The sequence below is a fragment of the Anomaloglossus baeobatrachus genome, chromosome 1 (assembly GCF_048569485.1).
Source record: "Anomaloglossus baeobatrachus isolate aAnoBae1 chromosome 1, aAnoBae1.hap1, whole genome shotgun sequence".
In the NCBI taxonomy this organism is placed as follows: Eukaryota; Metazoa; Chordata; class Amphibia; order Anura; family Aromobatidae; genus Anomaloglossus; species Anomaloglossus baeobatrachus.
The window spans coordinates 787,566,210-787,583,880 of NC_134353.1; the positions used below are offsets into that span (position 1 = coordinate 787,566,210).

The 17,671-nt window shown below is 45.0% G+C and overlaps 1 protein-coding gene across 2 annotated transcripts in view; it reads right to left on the minus strand.

Moving 5' to 3' along the window:
- DMXL1 (Dmx like 1) overlaps positions 1 to 17,671 on the minus strand; it is a 330,551-nt gene that overhangs the window by 219,748 nt on the left and 93,132 nt on the right. For both annotated transcript variants that reach the window (XM_075324980.1, XM_075324981.1), the window contains exons 7-8: positions 11,698 to 11,876; positions 8,778 to 8,967 (exon numbers count right to left, since the gene is read on the minus strand). In XM_075324980.1, the coding sequence (XP_075181095.1) occupies positions 8,778 to 8,967; positions 11,698 to 11,876 (369 nt within the window). The remainder of the gene's footprint in view (positions 1 to 8,777; positions 8,968 to 11,697; positions 11,877 to 17,671) is intronic.

Genomic DNA, 17,671 nt, shown 5'->3' on the forward strand with positions numbered 1-17,671 from the left:
AGAGCTCAACATTACGGTCTGGTCACAAACACACAGGAATTCCTGGGAAGTGAAGTATTGTGTAAAAGAGAATATTGGGGGAGGGGCTGTGAGAGCATTAACACCCCAGAACTGATTAAAGTGGTGTAAATGTATACAATACTGCTTTTCATAAGTGCACGAGAAACATCCTGAGTCTGAAACCAATTTTTGGCTCTTTGTTGTGTACTTCAGGTCTGTCAGGTGAACACTGACCCCTTCCCCCTCCATTAAGAAATGCTATAAAGAGCGGCTCCTGCTCATCATGGATAGGGATATTCACATTTCAGTCCTCACACTTCCAATTACAATGCTAGACTGTTATGGCACTGAAAGAGTTAAAGGGGTTTTCCCATCTCCAATATCCTATTCCAATATGTAGTAGTACCTCTAAATAGAAAAGTAGTATAGTTCTCCTGATTCACCATGTTATGATAACACACATGACAGTTATCTTTTAGTGGTGGAAACCATGGCTATCCCTGTGCTAATGCAATGCCCTGCACATGAGGTAAGTGACATAGTGAATCAGGAGAAGTATACTACACTTCTAATTGAAGGTATGTGCGAATATTATATTACATATGGAGATAGGATCTTCGAGATGGATATCCCCTTGTAAGTGTCATGATGTCCGTTTTCTCCCCACAGCACAGCAGTGGCAGGGGTACAGGCGGGCATTACTGCCATCCTCGTCGTCATCCCACCAGTGATGGCGCTGCAGTGCCATCACCCTGATGTCCAGGCACCTTACACTCTGAGACCCTTCATATTATCACATCACAGTGCAATTTATGGTTATTTTCTTTCTTGCAGGAGGCAGATTAAATCAATTGTAAAATCAATGTGTTAGAAAAAAGGGGCTTAAGAAGGAAAATAGAGGTTTTTGTGTATACTTTATTCAATGTGAAATAACCATTAAAATTATGACACCAAGTATCAGGTTGGAATCACACATACAAAATCTGCCTTAAAAATGATAAGCCATAGCCAAAAGCAGATACAGCAGGAAGGAGAAGTTGGAGCCTAACAGTAAAATCCTTTTTAATTAGTCCCACAAAAACTGCACCACAACCCTGTGATTCCCGCCATAGGAGAGGCTGCCTCACTGTTACCAGAACCTGTGCCAACCTGTGGTGGGCCAATGGATGCACGAATGCGAAACTAAATGGTGTGGTGCAGCTAATGATGGCACAATGTGGAGCACTGCAGCCAAAAGTTTGAGCTGCTGCCCCCTGACTGCTGGCCCGCTGTTATGGTAACAAACGAGGTGTCCCCTTTAAGAAAGATGCGTGTACCTGTTTGTTACTGGATGATGCGGGTTGCCAGCCCCTGGTCACGCCCCCTTTCGGTATATAAAGCCTGTGCGGCACAGCCTCTCCCTCTCTCTGTATGAATCCGGACCAGTCAGGGCAGCCGGTAAGAATGGACCCGCTTCAGGAAGCGGTGAGAGAGCGTATCGGCAGGGAAGGAAGCAGCTGGTTTTCAGCGCTTTTAGCTGTGAGCGGCTCCAACCCTGTCGAGGCTCAAACGTCAGACACTGCAGTGCGGCGTCCTAAGAGGAATACCCGCCCTCCAGTACGTTTGAGTGCATTTTCTCAGGCAAAAAAGAGCGGGAAAAAACATGCTCAGCGTCCTTTAAGTGTAGCCACGCCCACCCGCCCACCTGAGGTAATTGCTATTGCTGAGGGCGCACAGGTGGGTCGCTCTCCCCATAGGGCATTTGCGCAAGGCGAGAAGGAGTATCCTGATCTTAGGGACCGGCCCACATTAGAAAGGGGCACTAGTTACTCAGTGGTGCAGGGATTTCGGGTTCCCATTCTGGGTCGCAGCAATATTAGGGAGGCTAGTATTTCTCAGCAGAGTAATTTAGTTTTGGTCTCTCCTAAATCTGGTTTCTTAGGACCGTTTATGGGTAATAATCAAAGTGCGAGCCAGGGGTCTTCGGAGTCTGCTGGTGATCCCTCAGTACAGAGAGACAGCCGGGGTACCATGACAGAGATGGGGAGAGAAAGTGGTTTTGGGCATGAGAAGGTTTTTGAATTACCTCAGAATGCAGCCAGTCAGCAAGTTGATGGGATCCCAGCTGCACTAACCCTCACTACATCCCATTCTGCTGTACCGATGCCTTTTGCCCCGATAGCGCCCCCTATGCTGGTTCAAAGCAGTATTGCCCAGAGCAACTTAAGTACTCAGGGGGCGTCTTATACGGTGGGGGGAGGGGTAAGCTTACCATTACCCATGCGGGGCGATTTTCAACAGGGAATAGCATTGACAAGGGGTGTTACTGAAAAGCAAATGCGGCAAGCGGGTGCAGGAACCCCGGCCATGGTTACATCTCATGGTGCGGGTACCCGCTATGATTAAACCTCGTCCTCATCATTAAGTGATCGGTATGAACGCCGACACTCAGTTCGGGGCGAACGTCGCCGCAGTAGCCATCGCAGCAGGAGATCAAGATCCAGGCGACGTAGTAAGCAGTCTAGGTCGTCGCGCTGGCGCTCTCCTTCGTCAGAGGACTCCCCTGTGGTATCCAGGGATCGGAGATCGGTGAGAGAGAAATCCATCAGGTGGTTGCGCAGCAGCCAACGGCTAGTGATCATCTTCAGGACACAGTCTTGCCATCATCGCAACATGGTGAGTACCCATACGTGGGTGTGTGGAAAGGGGCAGATTCTACCCATGGGCCTGGGAGTCTTGTACCTTCAGGTCACAAGGTATTTGTTAACCCTAAAATGGTGAGCAATGTTGAATCTGTACAAAAACTCCCTCCTCCCTTACGTCCAGATCTATACAAGGAGGGTCTGTTTTGCGGAGTTCCGCCGTTGGGCTCTCATCTGGACGAACAGGTGAAAGATTATTTGGGCTAACAAATACGTTGATATTTGGTCCCTGATGACCACGGACCAATTTGCAGTAGATAAGGAAAGGCGCTTCGGTGACAAGACCTATGAACGTAAACCAAAAGTAGCAAAAACGATAAATAATTGGCTGCAGGCTTTTGCAGTTTTAGGGTGTGTTATGGGTCAACGCCATCCTGAAAGATGCTCGGAACTGTTTATTTATATGGATATCATTTATAACTCTTATAAGTCGCATGGTGGGTCGGCTTGGTGGAAATATGACGAGGATTTTCGTCGACGCCTGGATATTCAACCACATCTGGGTTGGGGTGTCAAAGCTACGGATTCATGGCTTAGATTGATGATGGTACAGAAAAGTTGCACAGCCCTTTCATGGGATGGCCGCCGGACACGGGAATCATAACCCAGGTGCGGTGGCCGTTCGTCGACCTGGAACATGCTGGGCCTTCAATGAGGGGTTTTGCAAGTTTTATGCCCTGTGTAAATTCAAGCATGAATGCTCCTCATGCGGAGCTGCACACGCAGCAGCTAAGTGCCCTAGATCGGGTCAAAAGCCAACAGCGACTAAACAAGGCGCCCATAATGAACAACGTGACACCGGTGAGCGTGGTCATGATGGACCAATGGTTAAACAAATACCCCAATAAGCAGGCTGCTACACAGCTTAGGTTTGGTTTTTCTTTTGGTTTCTTTATTCCTTTTATTTATTCTAAGTTCCCGTCTTCCGCCCCTAACCTGAAGTCTGCTGCAGAGCATCCAGAAGTGATCCGGGAAAAGTTGAATAAGGAAGTTGCTCTTGGCCGTTTCCGAGGTCCATTTAAAGTGAGACCCTTTCGGAATCTGAGAGTATCTCCGCTGGGTGTGGTCCCAAAAAAAGAACCAGGTCAATTTCGGTTAATTCATCATTTGTCATACCCGAAGAGATCCTCAGTGAATGATGGTATACCGGAAGAGGACTCTTCGGTGAAATATGTGTCTTTTGACAAAGCGGTGGATTTAGTCAGGGCAGCAGGGCATGGGGCTCTCTTAGCAAAATCTGATATCGAATCAGCTTTTCATTTACTCCCGGTACATCCTAACTGTCATCACCTTCTTGGAGCTACATTTGAGGGCCAGTTTTATTTTTGATACTTGTTTACCTATGGGTTGTGCGATTTCGTGCCAATATTTTGAAATATTTAGCACGTTTTTGGAATGGGTGGTACGGAATAAGACGGGGTTTTCTTCAATCACTCATTATCTTGATGATTTTTTATTTGTCGGCCCGGGGGACTCATTGTTGTGCTTAGAAGTGTTGGAACAATTTAAACAACTTATGAGTTTATTCGGAGTCCCTCAGGAGAAGTCTCAGGAGAAGACTATAGGCCCCGTTACTGAACTGGCGTTTCTTGGTATTGTGATAGATTCCAAAGCAATGGAATTTAGGCTACCTTCGGAAAAAATTTCAGCATTGCTCGAGCTCATTACGGGCTTCCTTTCAGTTGGTAAGGTAACCCCGGTTCAAATGCAGTCTTTATTGGGATCCTTGAATTTTGCATGTAAAGTCATGCCTATGGGCAGAATTTTTTCTAGACGGCTTTCCTTGGCTACTTGTGGCGTCAGACAGCCTCACCATAGAATCAGATTAACGGCCTCTTTGAAAGAAGACCTTGAGGTATGGCAAGCCTTTTTGGTAAACTACAATGGTCGTACTTGTTTCCAAGAATATGCCAAGTCTAATGATGAGGTGGAGCTTTTTTCAGATGCGGCGGGGGCATTTGGATTTGGGGTTATTTTTGGCTCCCAATGGTGTGCGGAGTCATGGCCTCTTGATTGGGAGCAGCGTGATTGGACCAAGAACTTAACATTGCATGAGCTATTTCCCATAGTGGTTGCTACTGAACTTTGGGGTGATTCTCTTAAAAACAATCGTATAGTCTTCTGGTGTGATAATGCCAGCGTTGTGCACGCTATAAATCACTTAATGACCGGGGGAGAAGAGGCCAATAAGTTAATTAGGTTTATGGTTCTAAAATGTTTACGTTTAAATTCATGGTTTCGAGCAAAATTTGTACCTGGATATAGTAATAATATGGCCGATGCGCTGTCACGTTTCTAATTTCAGAGATTCCGAGAGCTCTATCCAGCGGCTCAGGAGCAAGGCAGGGTCTGCCCTGCATGGCTTTGGAGTGTCCCCGAGAACTAACATCTATGGTCCAGGCTTCTGTGGCTCCATCTACCTGGCGTTCATATGGTAAAACATGGAGGGAATGGAGTAATTCTGGGGGTGTGACAACGGGTATGCCCTCAAGTCAGCTGTTACTGGATCATAAGCTTCAATTCCTAACATATCTTTACAACAGGCAAGCATCTGGGGCTGTGGCCCGGAATTATTTGTCTGGCCTGGCTTTTCATTTTAAATTACGGAATTGGCCGGATGTAACTAAAGCCTTTTTGGTGTCTCAGGTAATAAAAGGGTGGAGGAGGAGAGACAAGCCGGCAGTTTTTAGGAGACCTATTTCATTTATTTTGCTGGAAGAACTGATTAAGGGTGCTGCCACGGCTTGTTATTCAGTATGAGTCCACCTTGTTTTCAGCAACATTTGCTCTCGCATTTTTTGGCGCGCTACGTGTTTCTGAAATGATTCCGAAGACGCTGCGTACGGTTGGGGTCTAAGGAGTGATGACGTGATAGTATGCGGTGACTGGCTTACTTGACTGACTTAGGTTGCGAAGGTCAAAAACGGATCAACTTGGAAGAGGTACATGGTTTCCATTGTTTTCCATGCCAAGCCCAGTATGTCCTAAGGTACTTGTCATGGAATTTTTGGCAATTAGGTTTAACGGGGTACAATTTTTTGTTCATGAGGATGGTTCCCCCCTCCTGGGGGGGGGTCAATTTTTGGTTATAATGCGTCAAATTTTAAATTCACTGGGTTTACCCTCTTTGGAGTTTGGTACACATTCATTTAGAATTGGGGCTGCCACTGAGGCGTCGCGTGCTGGAATGCAAGACACTGAGATTCAGCGGGTAGGTAGGTGGCAGTCAAAATGCTTTATGAGGTACATCAGACCAGACTTGGTTTTAAACCCCTTTGGTCTCCAGTGATGAATAAAAAAAAAATAAAAAAAAAAAAATAGGCACAGTGGAAACAGGTGTACGTATCTTAGTTGGTATGACGTTAAGATGCTGTTTCAGATCTAATACATTTTTCTTTGCAGGTGTAAATCGTCCCAGCATATGGATACTGGGACATTCTTTCGTTTATTGGGCTGAAAGGAGAGCCGAATCTTCCCCTGGTGGTCGATGCTTGGGTTTCTTCGATACGGATGTTAACTGGAGAGGTTACAGGGGCCTTTCCTGGCCACAGGTCTTGCCAGAGGTCGTAAAGATTTCAAGAATCACCACGGTCCCGGTGATATTGGTCATCCACGCGGGTGGCAACGATCTAAATTTCTTTTCCGCTAGCCGAACTCCGGACCCTGATCCGGTCGGACATGGATACATTTCCATGTTTTTTTCCAGTGGTTAAAATAGTTTGGTCAGAAGTCATTCCTCGGATTAAATGGTATGGTGCTAGGGAGGTTGGAGCTATGGAACGGTCTAGGCGCACTCTTAAATCACAGAATATCGCGCTTTGTCCGTTTAAAAATGGGATAGTAGTTCGTCATCACCGGTTAGAGGGGGTCAACGTGGTTTTTCTGCATCCGGATGGGGTTCATCTTAATGAGTATGGTCTGGATATATTTTTAGCAGGTTTAAGAGAGAGATAGCTCAGGCGCTTTTGGCTTTGGGGGGGGGGGTGTCGCAGCTCACTAATTTTCGCTGCCCCTTGGCGGAAGGGGTTTTGGTAAAGGTGTGGAGATACCCGCACCGGATGGCCGGTGGCGGAAAATGTCACAAAAACCCGAGTTTTGAGTGTGGCCTTTGTTGAGGCCTGTTTTAAGTTCTAAGCTGCGACCATATAAAATACCCATTGGAAAAGATGAGAGTTAATTATTTTCCTAGCCTCTCCTTTGAAAAAAGTTGTATTCAATAAAAAAGATGTTGGTTATAAAATTTATTTGGTTGCGTTTTTTGTTAAAGGGGAATGACGTTTTAGGGTCCTGGCAGTCTAATACCATAATGAAAGGCAATGTGTTCCTGCTGGGAGCACGCCACACTCGCTTTCATTATGATGCGTAGTAGCACCACCATGATGTGATTTATAGAAGCTTGATATACTAAGATGGCAGTCATTAGACCATTGTACGGTCCAAGAGTATGACAATGCATCAATGCGTCATGCGAGGCATTGTTTGGGGAGCGGATGAGCTGACAGAGCTGCCCAGTCCCGATATGTAATCACTCAGATGACTGGTCCCTACTGACCACCACATCTAAGGCATTACCCTGTGGGATTGGGGTTCTCAACACTTCCTGCAGATATAGGGGCCTCACTGAGTAGCAGCTATGCCATATATTATAATATATATATATTATATACTGATCTGACCTAAACACTCAATGCCCCACTATATCCATTATGAGTTGGGGGTTAAGTTTTGCTCCACGATGTGTATATATATATATATATATATATATATATATATATATATATATATATATATATATATATATATATATATATACACACATATACATACATACATACACATCGTGGAGCAAAACTTAACCCCCAACTCATAATGGATATAGTGGAGCATTGAGTGTTTAAGTCAGATCAGTATAAGACAGGACTCCTGGCTCCGTGCCATGCCCACTTTCTTGCTTGCCAGTACATTTCTCTCATTAATTAGAAAAGTACATCATTTACAACATTGTGCTCCATCTCAGCGGCCTGAACATGGAGCTAATACCTCCAGCTCTTCACGGCATGGATATCATGTTATATACAGCAATCTTGTTGACATACTACCTTAAAATGTACTAGTGTGTTCTGACATGCCACTACACAGTGAGCACAGTTATTAGGCAAGTGAGTATTTTAACTGGGTCATTTTTATGCAGATTTCCCAACTACAGACAGGAGCGTCTCGTGTATTATTATGACCTGCACTAGCACTGCAGGCTGAGATACAATTCAGGGATTTCCTGTAGGTTTTTAATACCACTGTGTGAACAATGATTAGACACGTGAATATTTTCACCATATCATCATTTTTATGCAGATTTTCCAACTCCACGCTATATAAACACGAATGCCAATTGAATGAAGCAGATCAGGTAATGTGTATTTGTGTAATTATGGAGGGTGCGGCATAAGGATACAACACCAACATTTAACTGCCTTCGAAAAGCCAAAAATTGCTAAAAGAAGGGTACAGCACTCCTGAAATTCCAAGTGCCTCTACTGTACAACGGAGCATTATGGACGCAGAGAAAACAATGTGTCCAAAACGCTGCTATTCCCGATTGTGGGCACGCACCCGAAGAAACTGACAGACTCCAGGGATGGAAGGCTTAGGACATGGAAAAGAAGACCGACTATATTGGTCACTGAGAATTTTTTTTTTTTTTTAAATGTCAGAACTGTATTTTTGTACATTTTGAATTGTCTGGTCATTATTCTCACTAACAGGTGAAAATAAACACTTGAGATGGCGACATTTACATTTTCCATTTAGTTACATAATAATTCTGCACACACAGACATTCTCCTTAAAAGATAAAATCTCCCTTTAACTTTCTTAAATATTCAGGTTTAACCTTTTGGACTGACTGACAGCGCTGTAGTTGTTCAATAATAAAATGAAGTCATCAAAAACTAACACAAAATGCCTAATAAGTCAGCACACAGCACACAGCGTGGCAGGCAGGTTTAGGTAAAATTGCCACTGAAAACCGCAAATAAAGATTACACAAGTAACAGGCTCCCCAGCTCCGGTTGTGACTGTAATATCTGCAGCACTCACCTCCAGTGCACTTTGTACACGCTCTTTACTTGATGGATTTCTTTTGAAGTTATTATTCAAGCTGTCTGGCTCATTTTTTTGGCTAAATCCATCGCCACATAAAAGGCTGTCGTTAGGCAGCAATGTCTCTGACCACAGCCGGCAGACATTGTCCTTGCAGCAGGTGAGAAGCACATTACATACAGAGCCGCTGTAAAGAAAAAAAAATAAGATATTTATAAATGTATTACTGTATAGAGGAGAATAAAATGTCACGCTGGTATGATGCGGCTTCTGCCTCCAGGAGTCCAGCATTTCTGCGCTGTTTTAACAGAATACATGGCCCATGCTTCTTTACACCGCACACTAATGCCGTACTGTATGTCTGCAGCCTTATTTATTCTTTTTTGGGGAGGCATATGAGAAAAATCGATGGCAGAAACTGACATTAGCCAATCTCTGATGAAAATCTGATCAAGAAGACTGATGGAAATTGGTCCACTTTTTTATTTTTTTTTTTTAAACACATATGAGAGAAAAAAACCCAACAATGTTTGGATGAGGCCTCATACACAGAAAAACTCTGGGTGAATATACAATAACACTAATGCGGACATCACACGAGACGATCTATCGTGCGATCACACGAGCGATCACACCCGGCCCCGTCGTTTGTGCGTCACGGGCAATTAGCTGTCCGTGGCGCACAAAGTCGTTAAACCCCCGTCACACGAACTTACCTGCTGAGCGACGTCGCTGTGGGCGGCGAACAGCCTCTTCCTGAACGGGGTGGGACGTTCGGCGTCACAGCGACGTCACACACACAGTCGCCGGCCAACCGGCCAATAGACGCGGAGGGGCAGAGATGAGTGGGACGTAAACATCCCGCCCACCTCCTTCCTTCTGCATTGCCGGCGGGACGCAGGTAAGCTGTGTTCGTCGTTCCCGAGTGTATGTGCTGCCCCGGGTACAATGAACAACCGGCGCAGAGAAGAAGAAACGACTTTTTGAAAATGAACGACGTGTCAACGAGCAACAATAAGGTGAGTATTTTTGCTCATTACTGTTGCTCGTAGCTGTCACACGCTACGATATATCAAACGATGCTGGATGTGCGTCACTTACGACGTGATCCCGCCAACATACCGCACGATATATTGTCTCATGTGACGCCCGCATAAGGCTTCATTCAGACAACTGATTTTCATCAGTATGTTGAGTCCAACTTTCATCAGTATGTCAGATTTTACCTTTCAAGTTTCAGTTTTTTCACTGACGGAAAAAAAATGTAAAAAAATTTGATGGCGATTTCTCAAGCATCTCAAGTCAAACAATCAATGAAAATCTGACAGAGCTAGGAAGCCATGAGTGTGATGGACCAATACACTCTGATATGACTCCGGATCAATAGCTAGCACGTCTGCATTTTTGTCAGTGAACACTCAGATACCACAGTCTGTAAGACCCGCAACACACAACCGTGTAATTTGTACGTGTACGGTACGTATTTGCACGTACCGGAGACACGTACACACGGAGACCCATGTTATTCAATGGAAGATGGCACACGTACGTAAAAATCACACGGAACGTGTGTCGTAAGTACGTGTGTGCGCTTTTCAACACGGACGACATGTCCGTTTTTGGCCGGCAGCACGCAGGCACGGACCCGCTTTAGTCTATGAGTCCGTGCCTGCACGGACCGCACACGGAGTATGTCCGTGTTCAGCACGTTTCGTCCGTGTCCGTTTTTCATCACGAAATCTGAAACACTTGTTTCCAATCTATCAGGACAATTGAAAGCAAACAACAACACCAGGATCTCATAATGAATGATTAAAATCGTTAATTGGGTAAGAATGCGGGCCTTTAAAAACGGACAGCACACGGACAGCACACGTACGTATTTTATGTCAATACGGACATTCCACATGCACACACGGCTCGCATACGCCATCACACGGATGCCATACGTACCGGAGAAACTCACCTAAAAAACGGAACACTGACCCGAAAAACGGACCGTGAGACACGTACGTTTTTTTTGCGGAAGTGTATTTTAGGCCTAATACATCTATGTTCTACACTAATTGTGCTCATTAAAGTTCTCAAAATTATTGAATTCAAGGTAATTGGCAGAATCATAAGGAGGTTGAGTTTTTCTAACAGTATAGTCAGAAGTGGGTGCTTTGTTACTGAAAATGCATGTGATTATTCAGTTCAGAAAAATTCAGTTTGGTATTCATCAAGTGGGTTCGTAATAGGTAAAGTTGATGAGGTAAAGAAAATAAAATTTTCTGAAATTCCCTTTAATAAAAGTGTGTTACTGCTTTTTATTATTGTCGTTGCAATTCTTGTGTAAAGGAGGCTGTACACGCAACGACATGTCTAACGATATGTCGTCAGGGTCACGGAATTCGTGACGCACATCCGGTGTCGTTAGCAACGTCGTTGCGTGTACCAGCTCCGAGCGAGTAATGATCAAAAATACTCACCTAATCGTTGACACGTCGTTCATTTTCAAAATCTCGTTGGTCTTTGTGGACGTAGATGGTTCGTCGTTCACACATCGCTACGTGTGACACCCCGGAAACGCCGAACACCAGCTTACCTGCATCCTCTGGCAACGAGGTGGGCGTGTTGTTAATGCGGCTGCTCTCCGCCCCTCCGCTTCTATTGGTCGGCCGCTGTGTGACATCGCTGTGACGGCACACGAACCTCCCCCTTAAAAAAAGGTTTTTTCGCCGCCCACAGCGATGTCGCTAGGAAAGTAAGAATGTGTGACGAGTGTTAGCGATATTGTGCGTCACGGGCAGCAATTTGCCCGTGATGCACAAACGACGGGGGCGGGTACGCTCGCTAGCGATATCACTAGCGACGTCAGTGCGTCTAAAGCTCCCTTAACGCTGACATTGCTGCATGACCTATAAAGTGCACTGACCGTGGCATGAATTTACTTGTCTTTCTCCAGGAAAACCCAGTTACTGCTCGAGGATGAGTAAGGTAGATAAATGAGAATTCCACTCCTCCTTCACCTTCCTTCTCTGGGCTGGAAACTGGAGATGAAACAGCCGAGTGCCAGCTTTCAGTATTGTACCAGACCTTTACGAGGCAGTCATCCTGTGGAAAAATTAATTAAGAAAAAAAAAGTAATGTCCAGGTGATTCATGAAAACAAAGACTGGAGACAACGGAGTAGTGTTCAATATTCAGAAGAGCATCCAAATTGTAAGCAGTGAGCTTCCTACGACCACCAAGACTTCAGTGAAAAAGAAACCTCCATGAAGCTAGTGCCCTAGTGTTATCAGCCTCAGATACTTGGACAGTACGAAATGTAAAATCAATTTCCAAGAACATGAGAGCGTAGGTGAGAACTTTTCCTGCTGGCTTTATAGCTAATGAAGCATAGATCAATACATCCTGGAAACACAAATCAATACGCAACCTGTGAATGGACTACAATGTGAAAGCGATGTAACCTCTGAAGTACACTGCCCTTTGGGCCTTAAACATAATGTATCAGCATGAAGTAACCTACATTTTTATAATAAAATTTGTTTTTATTTTTCCATGTCACTATCTTGCAATTTTCAATCCGGACACTATTACCCTGCAACCTACGAACCTGTAGAGGTCCCTTTTCAGCAGTTATCTCATTATCATCACAGGTAAGTTCACTTTATAGAAATGCCTAAACAATGTTCTCCTTATGGAGACCTGACAAACCAGTCTGGCTGTCAGTAAGGGGACTTATAGCTGCAATGTCCCTCTGGGAATTATTCAAATTGTCCCTCCAGTGAGGAAGGAGACAAACTCTAGTGCCACCTATTGGAAGTACTGAAACACTGTCTGCAAATTGGGATTCTGATCTGGCAATAAATCCTATGTCTTATGAAAAGGCTTGTTTAAAAAGCCAGTTTTGACTTTTAGGATTGCTACTTCCAATAGGTGGCGCTAGAGTTTATCTCCTTCCTCACTGGAGGGACAATTTGAATAATTCCCAAAGGGACATGCAGCTATAAGTCCCTTTACTGACAGCCAGACTGGTTTGTCAGGTCTCCATAAGGAGAATAGTCTTCCCTGTGGTCCCCACATAGCTTCTCATAAGCCAGATCAGATACCCACACTTTCCACTGACGAGGGGCAATCACCCCGAAAGACTGTGTTTACAAGTTGGGATTTTGATCTGGCAATAAATCCTAAGTCTTATGAAAAGGCTTGTTTAAAAAGCCCCTTTTGACTTTTAGGATTGCTACTTCCAATAGGTGGTGCTAGAGTTTGTCTCCTTCCTCACTGGAGGGACAATTTAAACAATGTTCTAAATTAATCTGTGTCTTAATTTTTTCATTTAACAAGTTACAAATTGGGTAAAAAAAAATTGTTGAAAGAATCGAGAGATTGAAGTTTAGACATTAGTGGTGGAAAGTAAAGAGCAGAAAGCAAAAAGCACATATGACACAGTTATTAATGGTGACAAGATTATAGGATTAAGTTTTAAATAAAAAAAAATACACAAACTTTATATTTTTATTTTTTTACCTTCCCATTGTTTTTAAAAGATTCTCTGTAAATTAATGATGGTGTAGCTAGTTAACTATGCAGAATATGGCAGAATTCAGCAACATTTGTTCCCAACTATAATTCCGGCAGGATATTTAGGCTATGTCCACACACCGCATCTTTTCCTGTGTTTTTGGTGAATTTTTGCGGTCACAAAAAGCACCCAAATGCAGGCCTTTCTTTCCCCAGCAAAGTCTATGTGATTTTTATTTTGCTGTCCGCACAGTGCAAATTTTGTTGGCTGTATTTTTGAAGACACAGCCAAGATGCAGCCTGTTACCGTAGTTATTTTTTGCATTTTGCCCCTGCGTTTCGGAGCACTAGCAGATCAATCCCTGCTGACTCTGGGTCAGTGGGGGATTGATCCCTGGTATCTGGCCAGATGTCAGTCCCCATATAAAGTCTGTGGAGACCAGAATCCAGAACAAAGGGGTAGGAGCAAGTGATTCATACTTACCGATTCACCGGGGTGGCTGTCACACTGCTCCCATGGCCATTCATTCACTTCCCAGACCACTCATTAGCTTCATTAAATATGGACTGCTTCCCCCGACCACCGGCGTCTAGGATTGGCTACATTTAGATGTACCCCCACGCTGAGTGACAGCGCGTCTGACACTTCCAATCACAGATGCCGGTGGGCGGGTCTATATCGTACAGTAGAATAAAAAAAATTTTAAAAATTGTCGTAGGATCCCTTCATATTATGATACCCAGCACAGAAAGCTCGACAGCTGGGGGCTGGTATTCTCAGGCTGAGGAGACGCATGGTTATTGGGCACCCCCCAGCCTACAAATATCAGCTTGCAGCCGCCCGGAATTGCAGCATCCATTAGCTGCGACAGTCCCGGCACTTTACCCGGCTCTTCCCAATTGCCCTGGTGCGATGGCAGCCGGGATAATGAGATAATGGCAGCCCAGAACTGCCACTAAGCCCTAGAATAGTAACAGCAGGCATCTAAGAGACCCCTATAACTAATGTGTAAGTGAAAGTAAACACAAACACCCAAAAATCCTTTATTTGAAATAAAAGCACCCTCTTTGACCACAATATATAAACTCCAAAAATACACCTGCAGGTATTTTTATCGAGCTATTCTGTAATTTCTATCTGCTCTATTTTTTTCTATCAATTATCCTATCCTATTTTGATTCTCCATTAAAAAACACATAAAAACCGCATTAACAAAAATGCGGCAAAAAGTGATGTTTTTTTGGGCCACAAGCTGCGTTTCTGTGACCACAGGATAAAAAGATGCACTCAAGATGCAAGATGCGTTAAGATGCAGCGTGCTGACATAGCCTTAGGGGTACTTTGCACACTGCGACATCGCTAGCCGATTGTAGAGATGCCGAGCGCGATAGTCCCCACCCCCGTCGTAGATGCAAATCTCTTGTGATAGCTGCCGTAGCGACCATTATCACTACGGCAGCTTCACATGCACTTACCTGCCCTGCGACGTCGCTCTGGCTGGCGACCCACCTCCTTCCTAAGGGGGCGGGTCGTGCGGCGTCACAGCGACGTCAAACGGCAGGCAGCCAATAGAAGCGGAGGGGCGGAGATGAGGGGGACGTAAACATCCCGCCCACCTCCTTCCTTCCGCATTGCCGTCGGGACGCAGGTAAGGAGATGTTTCTCGCTCCTGCGGCTTCATACACAGCGATGTGTGCTGCCGCAGGAACGATGAACAACATCGTACCTGTCGCTGCAGCAAAATTATGGAAATGACCCACACTACACAGATCACAGATTTACGACGCTTTTGCGATAGTTTATCGGTGCATCTAGGCTTTACACGTTGCGACGTCGTTACCGACACCGGATGTGCGTCACTTTCGATTTGACCCCGATTAGATCGCAGTAGCAATGTTGCAACCTGCAAAGTACCCCTTACTTTTTTTTCTCACAGTTCTTAAAGGGTTATAAAAGGTAACATATCAACGGGATAACATAGTTAAGTAAAAGGTGTAGGGGACATCATTACATTAGTAAAATGGCTTCACAGCAAAACATTGGAAGGGGCGACGTCATATCTAGGTCCGGTATAGACCACCAGAGCGGCGGCGCTGGAGCAGTAAATAACACTTGTATATATTTTAGAATATTTCCTTCCCAAAGAAAAAGTAATGGAAAACCCCTGTATTCTTTCCATATTGAGAGATATTGCATAAACTGTATTTTGTGGCAATATTTTACCTTCTAGTAACACTTATCCACATCATTAGCGTATTGTTAATTAGTGCTTTACAATTGGTTATTCTGTGTATCAATGTAAAGCGTGTGGTGTGGTCTCTTGCATGCAATACAATATGTCTGAAATGCGCGAGATAATGACTAGTTTTAGGGTACCTTCACACTTAGCGATGCAGCAGCGATCCGACCAGCGATCTGACCTGGTCAGGATCGCTGCTGCATCGCTACATGGTCGCTGGTGAGCTGTCAAACAGGCAGATCTCACCAGCGACCAGTGAATAGCCCCCAGCCAGCAGCGACGTGCAAGCGACGCTGCGCTTGCACGGAGCCGCCGTCTGGAAGCTGCGGACACTGGTAACTAACGTAAACATCGGGTATGGTTACCCGATGTTTACATTAGTTACCAGCGCACACCGCTTAGCTGTGTGTGCAGGGAGCAGGGAGCCGCGCACACTGAGCGCTGGCTCCTTGCTCTCCTAGCTACAGTACACATCGGGTTAATTAACCCGATGTGTAATGCAGCTACATGTGCAGAGAGCAGGGAGCCGCGCACACTCCTTAGCGCTGGCTCCTTGCTCTCCTAGCTGCTGTACACATCGGGTTAATTAACCCGATGTGTACAGCAGCTACATGTGCAGAGAGCCGGAGCCGGCAGCACAGGCAGCGTGAGAGCTGCGGAGGCTGGTAACTAAGATAAATATCGGGTAACCACCTTGGTTACCCCATGTTTATCTTGGTTACAAGCTTACCTCAGCTGTCAGACGCCGGCTCCTGCTCCCTGCTCGCTTCATTTGTCGCTCTCTCGCTGTCACACACAGCGATCTGTGTGTCACAGTGGGAGAGGGCCTTTGAAGAAAACGAACCAGGGCTGTGTGTAACGAGCAGCGATCTCGCAGCAGGGGCCAGATCGCTGCTCAGTGTCACACACAGCGAGATCGCTAATGAGGTCACTGCTGCGTCACAAAAAAGTGACTCAGCAGCGATCTCGGCAGTGAGCTCGCTGTGTGTGAAGCACCCCTTAGGCTAAAGCCTACAATTCTTATGGATAGTGGTCCTCAGCTGTGATCCCAAATGTCCTTGCTTCTTAAGAAACAAAGGTGAGCTGACTGTGTACTTATTTTTGCTCTATAAATAAATGTTACTAAAAATGTACGAGACTGTTTACACAAGATGATTTATAGAAGACAGGCAAGAGGAGAAAGAACCCAGACAGGAACATTTACCGGTATGTGCAGCTATTGTCTGGCATAGCCGAGATCACTGATATTATGTGTGATTCATGCCAAAATTAAAATCCCCTTGCACACAAGTAGATTGATAACACGCCCTTACCCCGTGGGCACTTTATAATGGGCTCATGATTCAACATTTTGTGATTTTATAAACAAAAGGTGAAAGTCCATATGAACAGAGCCCTAAAAAGTGCCCATTGAAGATGAAGGTTGTCGAAAATGAACAATTTTAACAAGTGTTTGACAGGAATATTTCACAATGAAGAATAGTTTTAGCAGATTCTAAAAGGACGGTTCTCCTTCACCCGATGCCACTAAACACATTTAGCAATATTAACAAATAGCAACGGCCAATATAGACTAAAAATGGGTAAGCCAGAACTACTGCAGACGTTTAACCAGGCACTCATTCAGTGGGTATTCAACCACCATCACAGGTGGTGATGGACTGAATGTGGCCGACACGTCCCCCAAACACAGTGCCAATGGCTCCTTTTCACATCACGTGAACATTGGCTAAAGTCGGACGGAATTGCTTTGGGCATTGCAGCCTGCGTGGTTTTACCCAACAAGGATTTGTTAAAGTTCAGCTTCTCTTTTTGTACGCATGCATTTTCAGCTAAGGCCATGTGTGCACGCTGCGGATTTACCGCGGCATTGCTGCAGAAAATGTGTCTAATATTGCTGCAGTCATTCCCCAGCAAATCCTATGGGTTTTAAAAAATGCTGTGCGCACACTGCTTTTTTTTATACCCGCGGATTTACCTGCGGAATTTCCGCTGCGGAATTAATGAGCATGTCACTTCTTTTCCACAGGTACCTGCGGTTTTTGCCATAGATAAATGGTTAAAACCGCGGGGACCAACTTGCGGAAAATCTGTGGTAAATCTGCGGCAAAACCGCGGGTGCGGTATTACCGCAGTTTTTACC